The sequence below is a fragment of the Oncorhynchus kisutch genome, linkage group LG6 (assembly GCF_002021735.2).
Source record: "Oncorhynchus kisutch isolate 150728-3 linkage group LG6, Okis_V2, whole genome shotgun sequence".
Taxonomy (NCBI): domain Eukaryota; kingdom Metazoa; phylum Chordata; class Actinopteri; order Salmoniformes; family Salmonidae; genus Oncorhynchus; species Oncorhynchus kisutch.
In genome coordinates, this window is record NC_034179.2 from 62,769,870 (window position 1) to 62,784,885 (window position 15,016).

At 41.8% G+C, this 15,016-nt stretch overlaps 1 protein-coding gene across 4 annotated transcripts; it reads right to left on the bottom strand.

Annotated features, from left to right (window-relative positions):
* Nucleotides 1-3,629: 3,629 nt before the first annotated feature.
* Nucleotides 3,630-14,987, bottom strand: tnnt1 (troponin T type 1 (skeletal, slow)). 4 transcript variants are annotated; one of them, XM_031827129.1, is made up of 14 exons: nt 14,904-14,987; nt 9,445-9,477; nt 9,244-9,260; nt 8,692-8,754; nt 6,329-6,352; nt 5,817-5,838; nt 5,635-5,695; nt 5,344-5,460; nt 5,018-5,095; nt 4,751-4,864; nt 4,424-4,536; nt 4,171-4,261; nt 3,985-4,025; nt 3,630-3,854 (listed from the first exon to the last, which is right to left on the bottom strand). In XM_031827129.1, the coding sequence occupies exons 2-14, from the start codon at nt 9,468-9,470 to the stop codon at nt 3,809-3,811; spliced, it is 813 nt and encodes a 270-aa protein (XP_031682989.1). In that variant the 5' UTR covers nt 9,471-9,477; nt 14,904-14,987; the 3' UTR covers nt 3,630-3,808. The 4 variants fall into 4 exon arrangements, with proteins under 4 accessions (XP_031682989.1, XP_031682991.1, XP_031682990.1 ...); XM_031827131.1 differs by having other exon boundaries at nt 9,445-9,472; nt 14,904-14,959; XM_031827130.1 differs by lacking the exon at nt 6,329-6,352.
* Between the last annotated feature and the right edge of the window lie 29 nt (nt 14,988-15,016).

Sequence of the window (15,016 nt, forward strand, 5' to 3'; positions counted from 1 at the left end):
GTTTTTGGAATACATCACGTGACATTTCACATGTGACGTGATCGTGTAAAATTCATGTAGTTTTTCCGTAAGGATTAGGAACATGTTACGATGATTGATTTTACCAGTCGTCAGGATCTTTCTGCTACGCCACAAATTCTGTAGCAATTCCCATACACATACATTACCTTAGGTAATTGACCTATAATACATCTCAGCGTTTTGCAAACGAGTGCCACCTGCACTGCTATTTTAGTTATCAATTAATCTGACTCTCTCATAATTTAATTTACTTTTTATTTCAGCAATTTGAGAGTTTTCTGTATTATCTAAAGTCAGTGGGGCATATTATTTTGTTTAAATGGTACTCCTGAATCAGTATGATAATTATATTCGTTTTTCTTGAGTTTATGAGCTGAGATTCACTTTGAAGCCCAAAATATAGGAATAAATGTGTAATCAGTTATTAGCACGGCGTTGTGGTTTAGCAGAAAGATCGGAATGTTTGGAGATCAAATCCCAGGTGAGGACACGTTGAATAATTATTACTCTATAAATAAACGTACACAATATAGTCCTGTATGTCAAATGCGTAAATTGAAAATTGTATGTCAAAAGCATGTTGTGTATCATAATGACACATTTTCTTCATGTGTAGTGTTCCAAAAACACGTTTTCAGATGTGAAATGTCATATGAAGTGTTCTAAAAACAAGTTAAATAATGTGTTTTTTTCTGTAAGGGGACACACACGCACACACCCGCAGCCACACATACACGCTACACTGACTTTGGACCAATCGCTAAAACACGGGGACATGCTGTAACGCTGACTTTCTGCGATACGGATTGATTAGAGCATACATTTTCATGGATGGTTCAATCCGTATCGCGGAAGATCCGCTTGAACATTTTGAGATCATTTCATATTGTGCCAACATATGCAGCCTTTAACATGAATGCAATCTCCGCGAATGTGGGAACATTGCCTTTAAATGTCAATCAAACTATAACGCAGATCTCAGGTGATACGGATTGCGATACGGATTGAACCCATCCCTTAATCAAACCGAAGTGGAAAAATGGCGTTCAAACCTATATTTCATCCAATCCCATATCATCATACTATTACCATATCATCATACTATTACTATGTATCCAAGTAATCCCATTTAGATGAAAAGAGGAGGGATACCTCACCCAAAATGAGCGCATACACATTGATGGTCATTAAAACAATTTAGAAAGTGTGTTCAGTACTGTATCTTGTAGTATTTTCTATCTTTTTAAAAATGGGTGGTGAACTTTCCACAGTGGTCGAGTTGTATTTACAATTTAAGCTTCTGAGCGACATCTGTGGGATGGCTGCATGTGAGAGGGAAAAGACTGGATTATTTCTGTGTCCTCTTTCCTCGCTCTCTGTCAGTCTGACGCATTGGACTGGACTGGCCTCAGCAAAACATGTGAGCAGGGATTTAGAGAGAGGGGGAAAGATAGGAGGGAGGGGGACGAGGAGGGAGGGAACATACACAGTACCAGTCCAAAGTTTGGACACACCTACACATTGAAGGGTTTTTCTTAATTTTTACTATTTTCTACATTCTAGAATAGTAGTGAAGACATTAAAACTATGAAATAACACATGTGGAATCATGTAGTAACCAGAAAAGCGTTATAGAAATCAAATAATATTTTATATTTGAGATTCTTCAAAGTAGACACCCTTTGCCTTGATGACAGCTTTGGACACTCTTGGCATTCTCTCAACCAGCTTCATGAGGTAGTCACCTGGAAGGTATTTCGATTAACAGGTGTGCCTTGTTAAAAGTACATTTGTGGAATTTATTTCCTTCTTAATGCATTTAAGCTAATCAGTTGTGTTGTGACAAGGTAGGGATGGTATACAGATAGATGATGGCCCTATTTGGTAAAAGACCAAGTTCATATTATGGCAAGAACAGTTCTATTAAGCGAAGAGAAACGACAGTCCATCATTACTTTAAGACATGAAGGTCAGTCAACCAGGAAAATTTCAAGAACTTTGAAAGTTTTTTCAATTGCAGTCGCAGAAATCATCAAGCGCTACGATGAAACTGGCTCTCATGAGGACCGCCACAGGAAAAGAAGACCCAGAGATACTTCTACTGTGGAGGATAAATTCATTAGAGTTACCAGCCTCAAAAATTGGCAATTAACTGCACCTCAGATTGCAGCTTAAATAAATGCTTCACAGAGTTCAAGTAACAGACACATCTCAACATCAACTGTTCAGAGGAGACTTCATGAATCAGGCCTTCATGGTCAAATTGCTGCAAAGAAACCACTACTAAAGGACACCAATAAGAAGAGACTTGCTTGGGCCAAGAAACACAAGCAATAGACATTAGACTGGTGGAAATCTGTCCTTTGGTCTGATGAGTCCAAATTTGAGATTTTTGGGTCCAGCCGCCGTGTCTTTGTGAGACGCAGAGTAGGTGAACGGATGGTCTCCGCATGTGTGGTTCCCACTGTGAAGCATGGAGGAAGAGCTGTGATGGTGTGGTGGTACTTTGCTGGTGACACTGTCTGTGATTTATTTAGAATTCAAGGCACACTTAACCAGCATGGCTACCACAGCATTCTGCAGCAATACGCCATCCCATCTGGTTTGGTCATAGTGGGACTATCGTTTGTTTTTCAACAGGACAATGACCCAACACACCTCCAGGCTGTGTAAGGGCTATTTGACCAAGAAGGAGAGTGATGGAGTGCTGTATCAGATGACCTGTCCTCCACAATCACCCAACCTCAACCCAATTGAGATGGTTTGGGATGAGTTGGACCGCAGAGTGAAGGAAATCAGCCAACCAGTGCTCAGCATATGTGGGAACTCCTTCAAGCATTCCAGGTGACTACCTCATGAAGCAGGTTGAGAGAATGCCAAGAGTGAGCAAAGCTGTCATTGAGGCAAAGCGTGGCTACTTTGAAGAATCTAAAATCTAAAATATATTTTTTTGGTTTAACACTTTTTTGGTTACTACCTGATTCCATATGTGTTATTTCATAGTTTTGATGTCTTCACTATTATTCTACAATGTAGAAAATAGTAAAAAAATAAAGAAAAACTCTTGAATGAGTAGGTGTCCAAACCTTTAACCGGTTGTCAATCTTGATTTTTTACTATTTTCTACATTGTAGAATAATATATATATATATATATACATATATATATACATAGAGAGAGAGAGAGAAAGAGAGAGAGAGAAAGTGTGTGTGTGTGAGCTCTCTGCAAGTAGATCAGGCCTATAATTCCCTTCTGCCTGTCTAGTAACGTTATGGGTTGATGATTACTAGTATGTGCTGTAATTATGGTTTATAGTGTCAGCTAATATGTGTGTTTAAACCAATGAGTGTGTCTCATTAGTGGTCACCTGGGTGTAGTGTACCTACTGTATGTAGCTCTACAGTGGGTGTTACACATCTCTCCAGCAGAGGGCAGCGTTTCTCTAGTTCAGTAATGTGGGAGTAGGAGGTTGGCCAGCCTTGACACTGATCTAAGGTCAATTCTGAGTCATTATACTTTCTCCCACGCTCCCAATAAAGTAATACGTGTGTGTGTGTGTGTGTGACAATTTCCAAAGGAACATCAAACTAGCAATCTCAGCGAGTGTGCACCGTGTTATTATCAATACATTTTTATTAGAACTTTTATTTTTGCAATGAAACACATGAGGACATGCCAAAGAAGAGGGTGGCCACAATAAGAGAGGAAATAAGAGTGGGATCTCCCTCCTTTCTTGTTCCCTCCAAAGCCGTCTTCTCCCTTCTCCCCTATGAGAGCGGGAGCTTCTTTACTTCCACCGACCGCCAACCTTCCCCTTGCCATGGACCTTTTTACTACAGGGGAGAGAGAGAGGAGTTACTTGTCGACAAATGCACATACCATACAAACACGTGTTACTGAAAAAAAGTGGCAAAAAAGTTCATCTAAAGAAATCAAGAAATTGAATAGGGTTACTGTACTTACAATTTCTGGGCACTCGTTATTCTATTCAAGAGAACGATAATCTGCACACACACAAAAAAATGAGACGAGATCACATTTGCATCAGTGGTTTCACGAATACTACACAACAGACGCACACAGTCGCTCACACACGAGCCTAAACATCTATGGATTCTGCCTTTGGTACATGTGTCCAGGTCTTCCCACCTGATATTTCTGTTTCTTCATGTGGTCAATGAAGTCAAACTTATCCGACTCTAGGGCGTAGATCCAGTTCCACATCTCCTGAGCTTGTTGCCTGGGAGACCAAGAGAAGGCGGGGGGGGGGGGGGGGTTTACAGGCAGTAACCATAGAAACACAGTTGGCAGCCAGCTGTGGGGGCTTTGGACATGAATTTTGGCCCATGTGTATTTGGCTTGGGGATAAGGTGTGGTGTTGCGTGATCGGCCCAGGACTCACTTCAGGGCGTCCTCTCTCAGGTTGTCGATCTCCAGTGTGGGTCGTCTCTCAGCCAAGGTCTTCTTCTTGATCTCTCTCCCCGTTAGACGCTTCCCTCTCCCACGATGCTCCGCCTGGAACATGTCAAACACGCCTAGAACTTCACAAACTTCAAACTATATAGAATGTTCTGATTCTCTCTGTATGTTCGCAACAGTCTGACAAAACATTTGACCCGCAACTGACCAACATCGTAGATATTTATCTTAATGAAACACGTTTGCTGTATGAATCTAAAAAATAATCTGCTCCTAAAGCTAACAAGCGAAGGACAGTAGACATAAGTACCTTTTGCAGGAAGCCCCCAAAGTTGGCCCCCATGTTGGAAAGAACCTTCTTCTTCTTGGCCTCGTCTTCGTTCTTCTTTTTAGCCTCCTCGTCTTCCTTTCTCTGCCGCTCTTCCTGAGAAAGAGAGAAACGATAAAGTTACAAAGGGAGAGGACATTCCCGAACACGACACAAGTCTACCTGTTGCTTAAAACCAGGAGTACCACAGTGGTGTCTGTTTGTCCCTACCGCAATCCTGGCCTACCGCAATAGTGTGTTTTGGCCTACCGCAATCCTGTTCTGACGGTCCCGCTCCTTCTCCGCTCGAACCCGCTGCACCTCTGCCCTCTCAAACCGACGCTTCTCCTGTGGGGGATGAGAGAGGGAAAGGATGAGAGGAAATGACATTGGACTTTTTCTTATCAACTTTTTGGGGGGGATCATGAGCTTGTGCGCTCCTTGACCAGGGTCGTGGTCTGTTGGGATGAAACGTAATTAAAAAAAAAAAAAAAAAAACATGAGCATTGTTATTGGACAAGTTCATGTGGTTAAGGTGGTACTTCCTCTGTTTCATTTCAACACTTCAAGATTATGTATACAGGAAGTTGACTCACAATTCGGTCCTTCAGCCCAATGAGCTCCTCTTCCTCCTTCTTCCTCTGGTCAAAGTGGACATCAATCAGACTCTGCAACTCAATGAGGTCCTTCTCCATCCTCTTCCTGTGGATGTCCTGAGAGAGGATTGAGATGAAATGGATTCTTATTCAGAGATGTGGTGGAAAGCGGAGCTGCATCAAACTAACAATCACTATTACTGTTCAGTGGTGAATTTGGACATTGAAGGGGAACAGCCAATCAGGACCCAATAATGGACCAATTCCTTGATATGAGATGACATCACTCACATCGAAGTCCACCCTATCCCCCTCTGGAATCTTGGGAGGGGCTAGCTGGGGCACCATGGGCCTTGGGGGGGAGGGGGGGGGGGGGGAAATAAGTGGAATAGAGGATGAACAGAGAAATAAATGTTTTAACCTATTTGTCACACAACACAAAGCAAAATTGCCACAAACAAAAGTGAACATACTTGGGCATGGGGAGTTTCTCCTCTGTATAGAGAGAGAGAGAGAAAGAGAGAGAAGAATTAACACATGAAAGCACAGAAATGTATATTCTTGCTCTCATTCTGAAGATGTCATATGAAATCCATCGTCCTGAAGAAAACACAAATCTCAAAAACAGGACAAAATGTCAAGGCCATATGTTTTGCGTAAATCATACATTGATATCAAAAGGGTGTGCAACCAAAAAAAAGATTTGAGTTATGTTTACAGATCTGAAAGTTAGTATTTGACCTCCAGAGTACAACAGGAGCAACAGCATGCACTATCATCATCATCATCATCATCATCATGATGTGTCTGTGTGTGTAGCTACAGCAACAGTACAGCTTTGTTGATGAGGTCATGAGTTAAAGAGTTAGAACATGTGATTCCTTCTTCTTACAGGCATTTCAAATGTAGGTTAGATTTAATGTGATTTTTAAAAAATCAATGTGTGCCTCGGGTGTATTAGAATCACTCCCACAATCACTCTCACCTTCCTCCTCCTGAGCTTCCTGCTCTGATGTGCCAAAGGCAGAGGGGGCGAGAGAGAGAGAGCGAGAGAGAGAGAGAAAAGAGAGAGATATACAGTAGATATTGAGAGAAAGAGAGAGAGATGGGAATGGTGAGAGAAAGATAAAGATGGGATAAAAGATTGAAGCAGAAAATTGATAAGAAAGGTGGAAAATATGAAAAACAGAGGGAAGGAGGGAGGTGCAAGAAGAGAGATATGGAACGACAGGCTTAGGAAAACTCACATGTCCCATCATGCACTGAGGGCCACATCATTGACTACAATTGTGTGACCCCAACAGTTACTAGAGAGAAATGTAGTTTTCTGAGACTTGTACTGTACAAGTATTCATAATTACGTATGCACACAATCACACATGTACATACAAGAAGTAATTGCAAATGTTCTACATATGAGGATGTACACTGAGTGTACAAAACATCAGGAACCCCTACTCTTTCCATGACATAGACTGACCAGGTGAATCCAGGTGAAAGCTATGATCCCTTATTGATGTCACTTGTTAAATCTACTTCAAGCAGTGTAGATAAAGGGGAGGTTACAGGTTAAAGAAGGATTGTTAAGCCTTGAGACATGGATTGTGTATGTGTGCCATTGAGGGTGAATGGGCAAGACAACATATTGAAGTGCCTTTGAACGGCGTATGGTAGAAGATGCCAGGCGCACAGGTTTGAGTGTGTCAAGAACTGCAACACTGCTGGGTTTTTCACGCTCAACAGTTTCCTGTGTGTATCAAGAATGGTCGACCACCCAAAGGACAGCCAGCCAACTTCCCTGTGTAACACTTAACCCCTTTGTAAAGTGCATGCCCCTACGAATGTTTTATTTTTACTTATTTTTATTTAACTAGACAAGTCAGCTAAGAACAAATTCTCATTTACATTGACAGCCTAGGAACAGTGGGATAACTGCCTTGCTCAGGTGCAAAATGACAGATTTGTACCTTGTCAACACGGGGATTTGATCTAGCAACCGAACGTCCAATGCTCTAACCACTAGGCTACCTGCCGCCCAAGTCTAAAGTAGTGTTGTGTTGTAGGGGATATATACGAATAGAGGCTGTTCTGTGGCCAAAAGGGTTGCAATGCAATATCATGAAGGTGTTCCTAATGTTTTGTTCACTCCATGCATATTGTCCCCACATAAGGAAGTGCAGAGCATTAAAAAAGTCGAAAACTAAGCAGCGAGAGCAACAAAAACAAGCAGTTGAACACTGAAAAGTACCGCAGCGATAACAACAACTGTAAAACCCATACCGCAAATAGATTTGAGGCTAAATAGAATGGAATAACCCTATAAGTACTCCGTAGATATAGATCATATCATCATTTTTTATTTTATTGGCATTTATTTCTTTAATATTTTTGTTGGGATAATGTGTTCTCACCCTACCTGTGTACTCTTTTTTCTCTGATAGCCAGGACCAGCACAGGGTCAGCCAATGGAAGCGGGACATAAGGGATATTGACAGGTCAGAGTGCATCACCCATTAGTCTGGCATTATACACAGAATACCTTGCTCATTAAGATACTAATGTCGTCCATATCTCATCTGAGTGACCTCGGCTCTGAAGTCAGTCTGATTGGACAGACAGGTTCTGTCGCTGATGATGACTTGTGAGGTCTGTTCATCTCTAGATTCTGATTGGCTATTTCTACACAGTGGGCTAATCATCATTATGGCATGACATCCTAGGCAATTCCCATGTAATCAAATCAAATCATAGTTGATTGGTCACACACACAGTTTAGCAGATTTTATAGCTGGTGCAGCGAAATGCTTATGTTACTAGCCCCTAACAATGCAGTAAAATGTCAAACAAGTACACAAATTATTTAATATATATATATATATATATATATCTGTAGAAACACAACAAGAAATCAGGAAATGTCGGAACGAATCCAATTAAGAACCCAAAGTCACATAGAGCAAGTCACATGGTTCTAGTCTAAAGTGTTATACAGGATATGAGATGTCTTTTGAGACAGCCATTGTTAAGTAGGTGTGTTGTAGGGGATTTAGGGTGTAATTTGGGACACAACCAGTCTAGAGTAGTGTTGTGTTGTAGGGGATATAGGGTGTAATTTGGGACACAGACAGTCTAAAGTAGTGTTGTGTTGTAGGGGATTTAGGGTGTAATTTGGGACACAGCCAGTCTAAAGTAGTGTTGTGTTGTAGGGGATTTAGGGTGAAATTTGGGACACAGCCAGTCTAAAGTAGTGTTGTGTTGTAGGGGATATAGATTGTAATTTGAGACAGACAAAAGTAGTGCAGTGTTATTGTACATATAAGGTATCATTCGAGAGACAACTAGTCTCACCTCCTTCATCCTCCTCCTGCGGTTCTTCTTCTGGCTCCTCCTCTTGCTCCTCCTCTGCCTCCTCTGGAAAGAGAGTAAGCAAGAGAGAGAGAGAGAGAGAGAGAGAGAGAGAGAGAAGAGAAGAGGGGGGGAGCCAAATGGAGAGAGAGAAAGTCAGAGAGCAGTTCAGAGGACACAAGAAGGGACATGGAACAAGGAAGAAATCCAGGCAACGCGGTAGACATAGGGGGATGGGGGGGGGGGGACTAAGAAAGACAAGTGTGGAGACGAAAAAGACACGAGACAAAGGGATGGGGAGAGACATTAGAATGATGATTAAAGAGATAGAAGATGAAAAGAATGGAGGGAGATGAAAAGAGAGACGGAGAGTGTGTGGCTAATAGGGGGTCAGAGGCTTGGGGCTTTAAAAACCATTTGTCAGCGGTGTGCTGAAAGCAAAAGGATCTGAGAGAACAGGCTAATAATAACTGGGCCGTTGACTGCCACATGCAAGCCCAAGTGTGGTCCAGCATGAATGACAACACTAACACCTCAGCTCTGCAACCGACTCACCTTCCGCCTGCTCCCCTCTACCAGAGAGAGAGAGAGAGAGAGAAGGAGAGAGAGCAAACGTGTGTGTGTGTGTGAGAAAGAGAGAGAGAGAGAGAGAGAGAGAAAGAGAGAGAGATTCAATTGGCAATACATTCAAAATTGAAACCAGGAAAGTGGCCACCACAGCATTACATCGGTAATGTATATTATTTCCATACTCACTCGTATTCCTCCTCTACATCAGACATGGCTGCACTAGAAGAAAACCGAAAGGATAGTCGATATACATCTCATTCATAATCACCAACCTCTTTACAATACAATTATCTAGTAACTATCACGCACAAAAACAAAATAGGTGCTCTCCCTCCTCTTTTGACAGTCGATTTGATGGCTTTAACCCCCCCCCCCCCCCCTGCTCGATTAGGTTTCATTCAGTTCAAAGTCTTGCACGGAATTCACTACATCAAAGCAAAAACCAAATCATTTTTTCCCTCATACACAAACGACACCTGTGATGGGACACCACATGTCTCCCCGCTGATCACACGTATGATCGATCCCACCCATATATTCCATTCATGCTCTAAGCTGCCAGAGTATTGGTCATCCTTTTTCCCACAATAAGAGGGGATGGTGGGATCTCCCTCCTTTCCTTTCCCTCCCACGAGCCTCTCTAAAGTTCTTGGTCTTGACCTGTGCCCTTTGACAGCTACGTTTGGAGTTCCAGACAGACATTACAGCATGCTGAAAGCCCACCGACTGATCTTACTTCACTGGATGCCCTCCAAACCACCCACTGTATCAACCCGGGTTGAAAGACCTAATGTCCTTTCTTTGTTCGAAAAAGAATGATAAATACACCCAGAGGAAGTACTGATAACTTTATCCTGAGATGTTGACCTTTAAACAATTTAAAACAATTACCCTCTGTCCGTCAGGAGTAAGAACTTGGGCCGACAGGGGACAAGATGTGATATATTTTAATATTGTTTTCATATTGTACGTTTTGTGTGTGTGTGTGTGTGTGTGTGTGTGCGTGAGCCTTTCGTTTTGTTTTCACGTTGTCGTTTGGCTTTATATGTCCAATAAAAATGTAAGAAAATAATGGTTGTTCACATGAACAGAGAAAGATACACACACACACACACTCACAAGGGGATTGTTGCATGTTGGACCACGGGGGTTTCTGCTATAAATTGTCCCATGGTGCTGACATCTTTCTGGCTGACAAGCAGAGAGATTGACAGTGTGAACAGGTGAGAATGTTACGGCCCTAAACACAGACGGGGAGATACAGTTTCTGTCACTTTCTTCAGTTCCCCTTCTTTATTTCTCTCCTCTATTTTCCATTCCTATCTGTCACCTTGAACAATAGACCGGTAGATGACTTGTGTGAAGGAGTAGAGAGTAAATTTGAGGGTACACAGCAAATTGGCTCACGTTGATTGTTCAATGTAACATTTCTAGTGTTGATTTAGGAACTAAATGAACACCGTAAGAGTGAAATTCATACTCAGTGGTGTAAAAGAATCCCAAGCGTTGGTGTTAATAGCCAAAAGTATTGATTTACACTTTGAAGAGTAAAACAGTCCAATCAAAACCACACCCATCCTCATATTCCCCAGCATGCTTTACTGCAGGCAGATTTTTTTTTAGGATTGTTTTTAGTATCTGTGTTTTTGCATGTACATTGATTGATTGATTGATTAATCTTATGCTGTACAAATAAAACGAACATATTTTTTCTGAACTAATCCAATCAGGTAGTAAGATTTATTGTACTTGTTACTGGTTTAAATGGTTTACGTAGTCTTTTTTTAAATCAACGCTGAATGCAGGTTAATAGAATTGACAACTGTATGACATCCTACCTCTGGCTGGATTCCAATAGGAATTACTCCTAACTTCACTGTATTGGAGTAAAACTAGGCCATCAAAGCAAGGCCTTGTGATATATGTAATGCAGTGTCATTAAGTTGAATGACAACATTCACCTAGGTACTCATTTGGTGAAAGCCACAGGCCTTTAAATAGAAAGCATTCAACAACCGTGCCTCAGTAAATAACAAATACAGTCATGTGTGGTATCTCTACAATTGGAAATTTTTTTATTTTTTATTTTTTATTTTTTTTTACCTACGCAAGTCAGTTAAGAACAAATTTGTATTTACAGTGGCGGCCTACCACGGCCCAACCCTAAAGATGCTGGGCCAATTGTGCGCCGCCCTATTGGACTCCCAATCACGGCTGGTTGTGATGCAGCCTGGAATCCAACGGGGGTCTGTAGTGACGCCTCTAGCACTGTGATGCAGTGCCTTAGACCGCTGCACCACTCAGGAGTGGCTTCATTCAAAAAGAAAAGGCACCATGGGAAATATGCAAATGAGGATTTAGACCTCACCCAAAAGGACTGTTTAACACTAATAGGACTTAACTCTAGATTAAAACTGGAGTTGAATATAAATAAAACAGTGTTAATTAGCCCAGTGTTAAATTTGCATAACACGGGGAAGTGTAATGTAGAGTACATTTTTTACACTACCAAGTGTTACATTAACACGCAAAATGTAACACTATAATCAGAGTACTTTTTACACTCTGTAGAGTGGGCCCATATGTTATCTGTGGCAGTGTTAAAATGTACTTTAAGCGTTGATTTAATACTGCAAAAATGTACTGTGATAGCCGTGGTTGGTTATACTTGGGTTTGTATAATCAAAACCTATAGGTCTAGTCCTCAGCAATACATGTTGTCATTGAATGGAAGGGCTTTATAAAACGTTACACTTGTTGCATGGGGTTGGTTTCAGCACATTAGACAATTATATTGAATCCTGGTCCTTCTTTCCCCAGTCCTTCTTTCTCATCTTCCTCTTATGTCTATCAACCCGTATTCTTTGTTGTGTCTATAAACCCCTTTTCTCTTTTCCCGGTGACGCCTCTCTACAAATGGTGTCAGCTGAAACAATTTATAGCATAGCATTTGCCCAGGAAATATTTATAGGGTACATAGCTGTCTCTCCCTCACTTGGTTTTGTGCCTGAAACAATGTCGGCCGTCCTAAAATGCCATCGGCGCCTCGCAGAGATGAAAACCATCCCGCTTTCCAACGGGGTGTCACGGCTAATGACTTACTCAGTGTGTTTACCTAGCCAACGGAGGGGACAATGAGACGCACTGACGGATGGACGAAGGAACACATGGTGGGTGACAACATCGGTGGAGGTCCAGCGCTGATAGAGTCGGTCCTGTCGTTACCTCGCTTCCAAAGCTCCGCTGTGTTCTGTTTGACTTCTCGTGCTCGTTTGTGGTACTACATTGTCATGAGTTGATTGACGTTTTTTTTTTTTTCAGTAGACTGTGTTTATACAACGTATTTGGTTAGTTAAATGATGTGCTCCTAAAAGCTAGTCCTGGTGCTGCTTCCCTCTCCCTGACCATTACCACATTCACTTTAAGACAATTATCAGCGCTAGATCAGTTCTCCCTGTTTTTATCGGCCTAACATCTGAAATCCACCATTGTTTAAGACCTGACTCTAGGCCTGTACCCAAGCTTATTCCACTCCAACCAGGAACAGGGTCATGGTCATTAGGCACCAAGGTAAAATAAATAAATATATATATATATATATATATATAAAATATAAAAACACAGACAAACTGGGAGAGACAACCTGGAATTGTACAATAAGAAACATACATTTTGGTTCTGTTGCAAAACATTAAAACATGCTCTATTGCGTGGCCCCAATGACCGACCCAGGAGAAGCCAGCATGGATATGGAAAAAGGGTGTGAACTCAAGCTGAGGGAGGGTTAAGAATACCGGCCTAGCAGTAGGCCGACCAGGCGAGGCAGCGGAAGCCCACCATTTGGAGCTAAATGGCAGTTGGTTGGTAAGCGGTCCGGCAAGACAGACGGGATTTGAGGCAAGTGTAAAGTTTCTCCGGGACAGCAGCGGAGGGAGCATTGACGGTGGAATTCTGATGGGTTCATTTTAGTCAAGGACGCCGTGGGATGGGAGGCAGGGTGGGGAGACGGTGGGAGATTAGAGTGAGTCACAGCGGCTCATTATCACTGCTATAGGGGAGAGGACAGTATTAATAGTCCTAGGGAGGGAGGGAGAAAGGGGATCACTGCCCCTAGCTATCTGTCTGTCAGAATGTATATCTAACCCGTTGGGAACGAGAAGGAGGAGGGAGGAAGGAAGAAGAGAGTTAGCACAGTATAACGGACTAGCTGACTGGACGTTAGGGCTGGCTAAAAGAGCTACAAGGTCAATGAGGGTCCTGGACTTATCCCAGCCGCTGCAATTAAAGTACAATCCATAATCATCCACAGGAGACAAAATACCCAAAACACAAACCATCATATATGACCAGGCCTACATTGATCAGTACAGGCAATACTTATAGTTGAAGTCAGAAGTTTACATACACCTTAGCCAAATACATTTAAACTCAGTTTCACAGTTCCTGACATTTAATCCTAGTAACAATTCCCTGTTTTAGGTCAGTTAGGATCACTACTTTATTTTAAGAATGTGAAATGTCAGAATAAGAGTAGAGAGAATGATTTATTTCAGCTTTTATTTCTTTCATCACATTCCCAGTGGGGCAGACGTTTACATACACTCAATTAGTATTTGGTAGCATTGCCTTTAAATTGTTTCACTTGGGTCAAACGTTTCAGGTAGCCTTCCACAAGCTTCCCACAATAAGTCCCACAAATTTTCTATGGGATTGAGGTCAGGGCTTTGTGACGGCCACTCCAATACCTTGACTTTGTTGTCCTTAAGCCATTTTGCCACAACTTTGGAAGTATGTTTGGGGTCATTGTCCATTTGTAAGATCCCTTTGTGACCAAGTGTTTATACTTGCATACTATTGTTTGTACAGATGGTACCTTCAGACGTTTGGAAATTGCTCCCAAGGATAAACCAGATTTGTGGTCTACAATTTTCTTTCTGAGGTCTTGGCTGATTTCTTTTTGATTTTCCCATGATGTCAAGCAAAGAGGCACTGAGTTTGAAGGTATGGCCTTGAAATACATCCACAGGTACACCTTCAATTGACTCAAATGATGTCAATTAGCCTATCAGAAACGTCTAAAGCCATGACATAATTTTCTGGAATTTTCCAAGCTGTTCAAAGGCACAGTCAACTTAGTGTATGTAAACTTCTGACCCACTGGAATTGTGACACAGTGAGTTATAAGTGAAATAATCTGTCTGTAAACAATTGTCCGAAAAATGACTTGTGTCATGCACAAAGTAGATGTCGTAACCGACTTGCCAAAACAATCGTTTGTTCACAAGAAATTTGTGGAGTGGTTGAAAAACCATTTTGAATGATTCCAACCTAAGTGTATGTAAACCTCTGACTTCAACTGTATATGCACCAACTAAAGACAATGACAGGGTGTCGGTTTGATCTAAAAAGGTACAAAAACTGATGCCACAGACAGATAAGTATATTTTTGTTAGGAATATCTTAAGATGCCAGTTTCCCGGACACAGGTGAAACTGAGTCTTGGATCAAAAAAACTTTAGGCCAAGACTAGGCATAATCTCTGTCTGAGAAACTGACCCTACATGACCAAAACTGAGCGAGCAGCATCAAGAGGTGAAAGGTCATTCAGCACCTGGATGTACAGGAGGAGTTGGAGAAAGACTTACCAAGAGCAAGGTGAGGATTCAACGGTGTGACAGACCGATAGACAGAGGAGCCCAGGAGAATGACTATTGTCGTGAGACAATGGGAGTTTTATACAGGGGAGGGGTGGTGATGG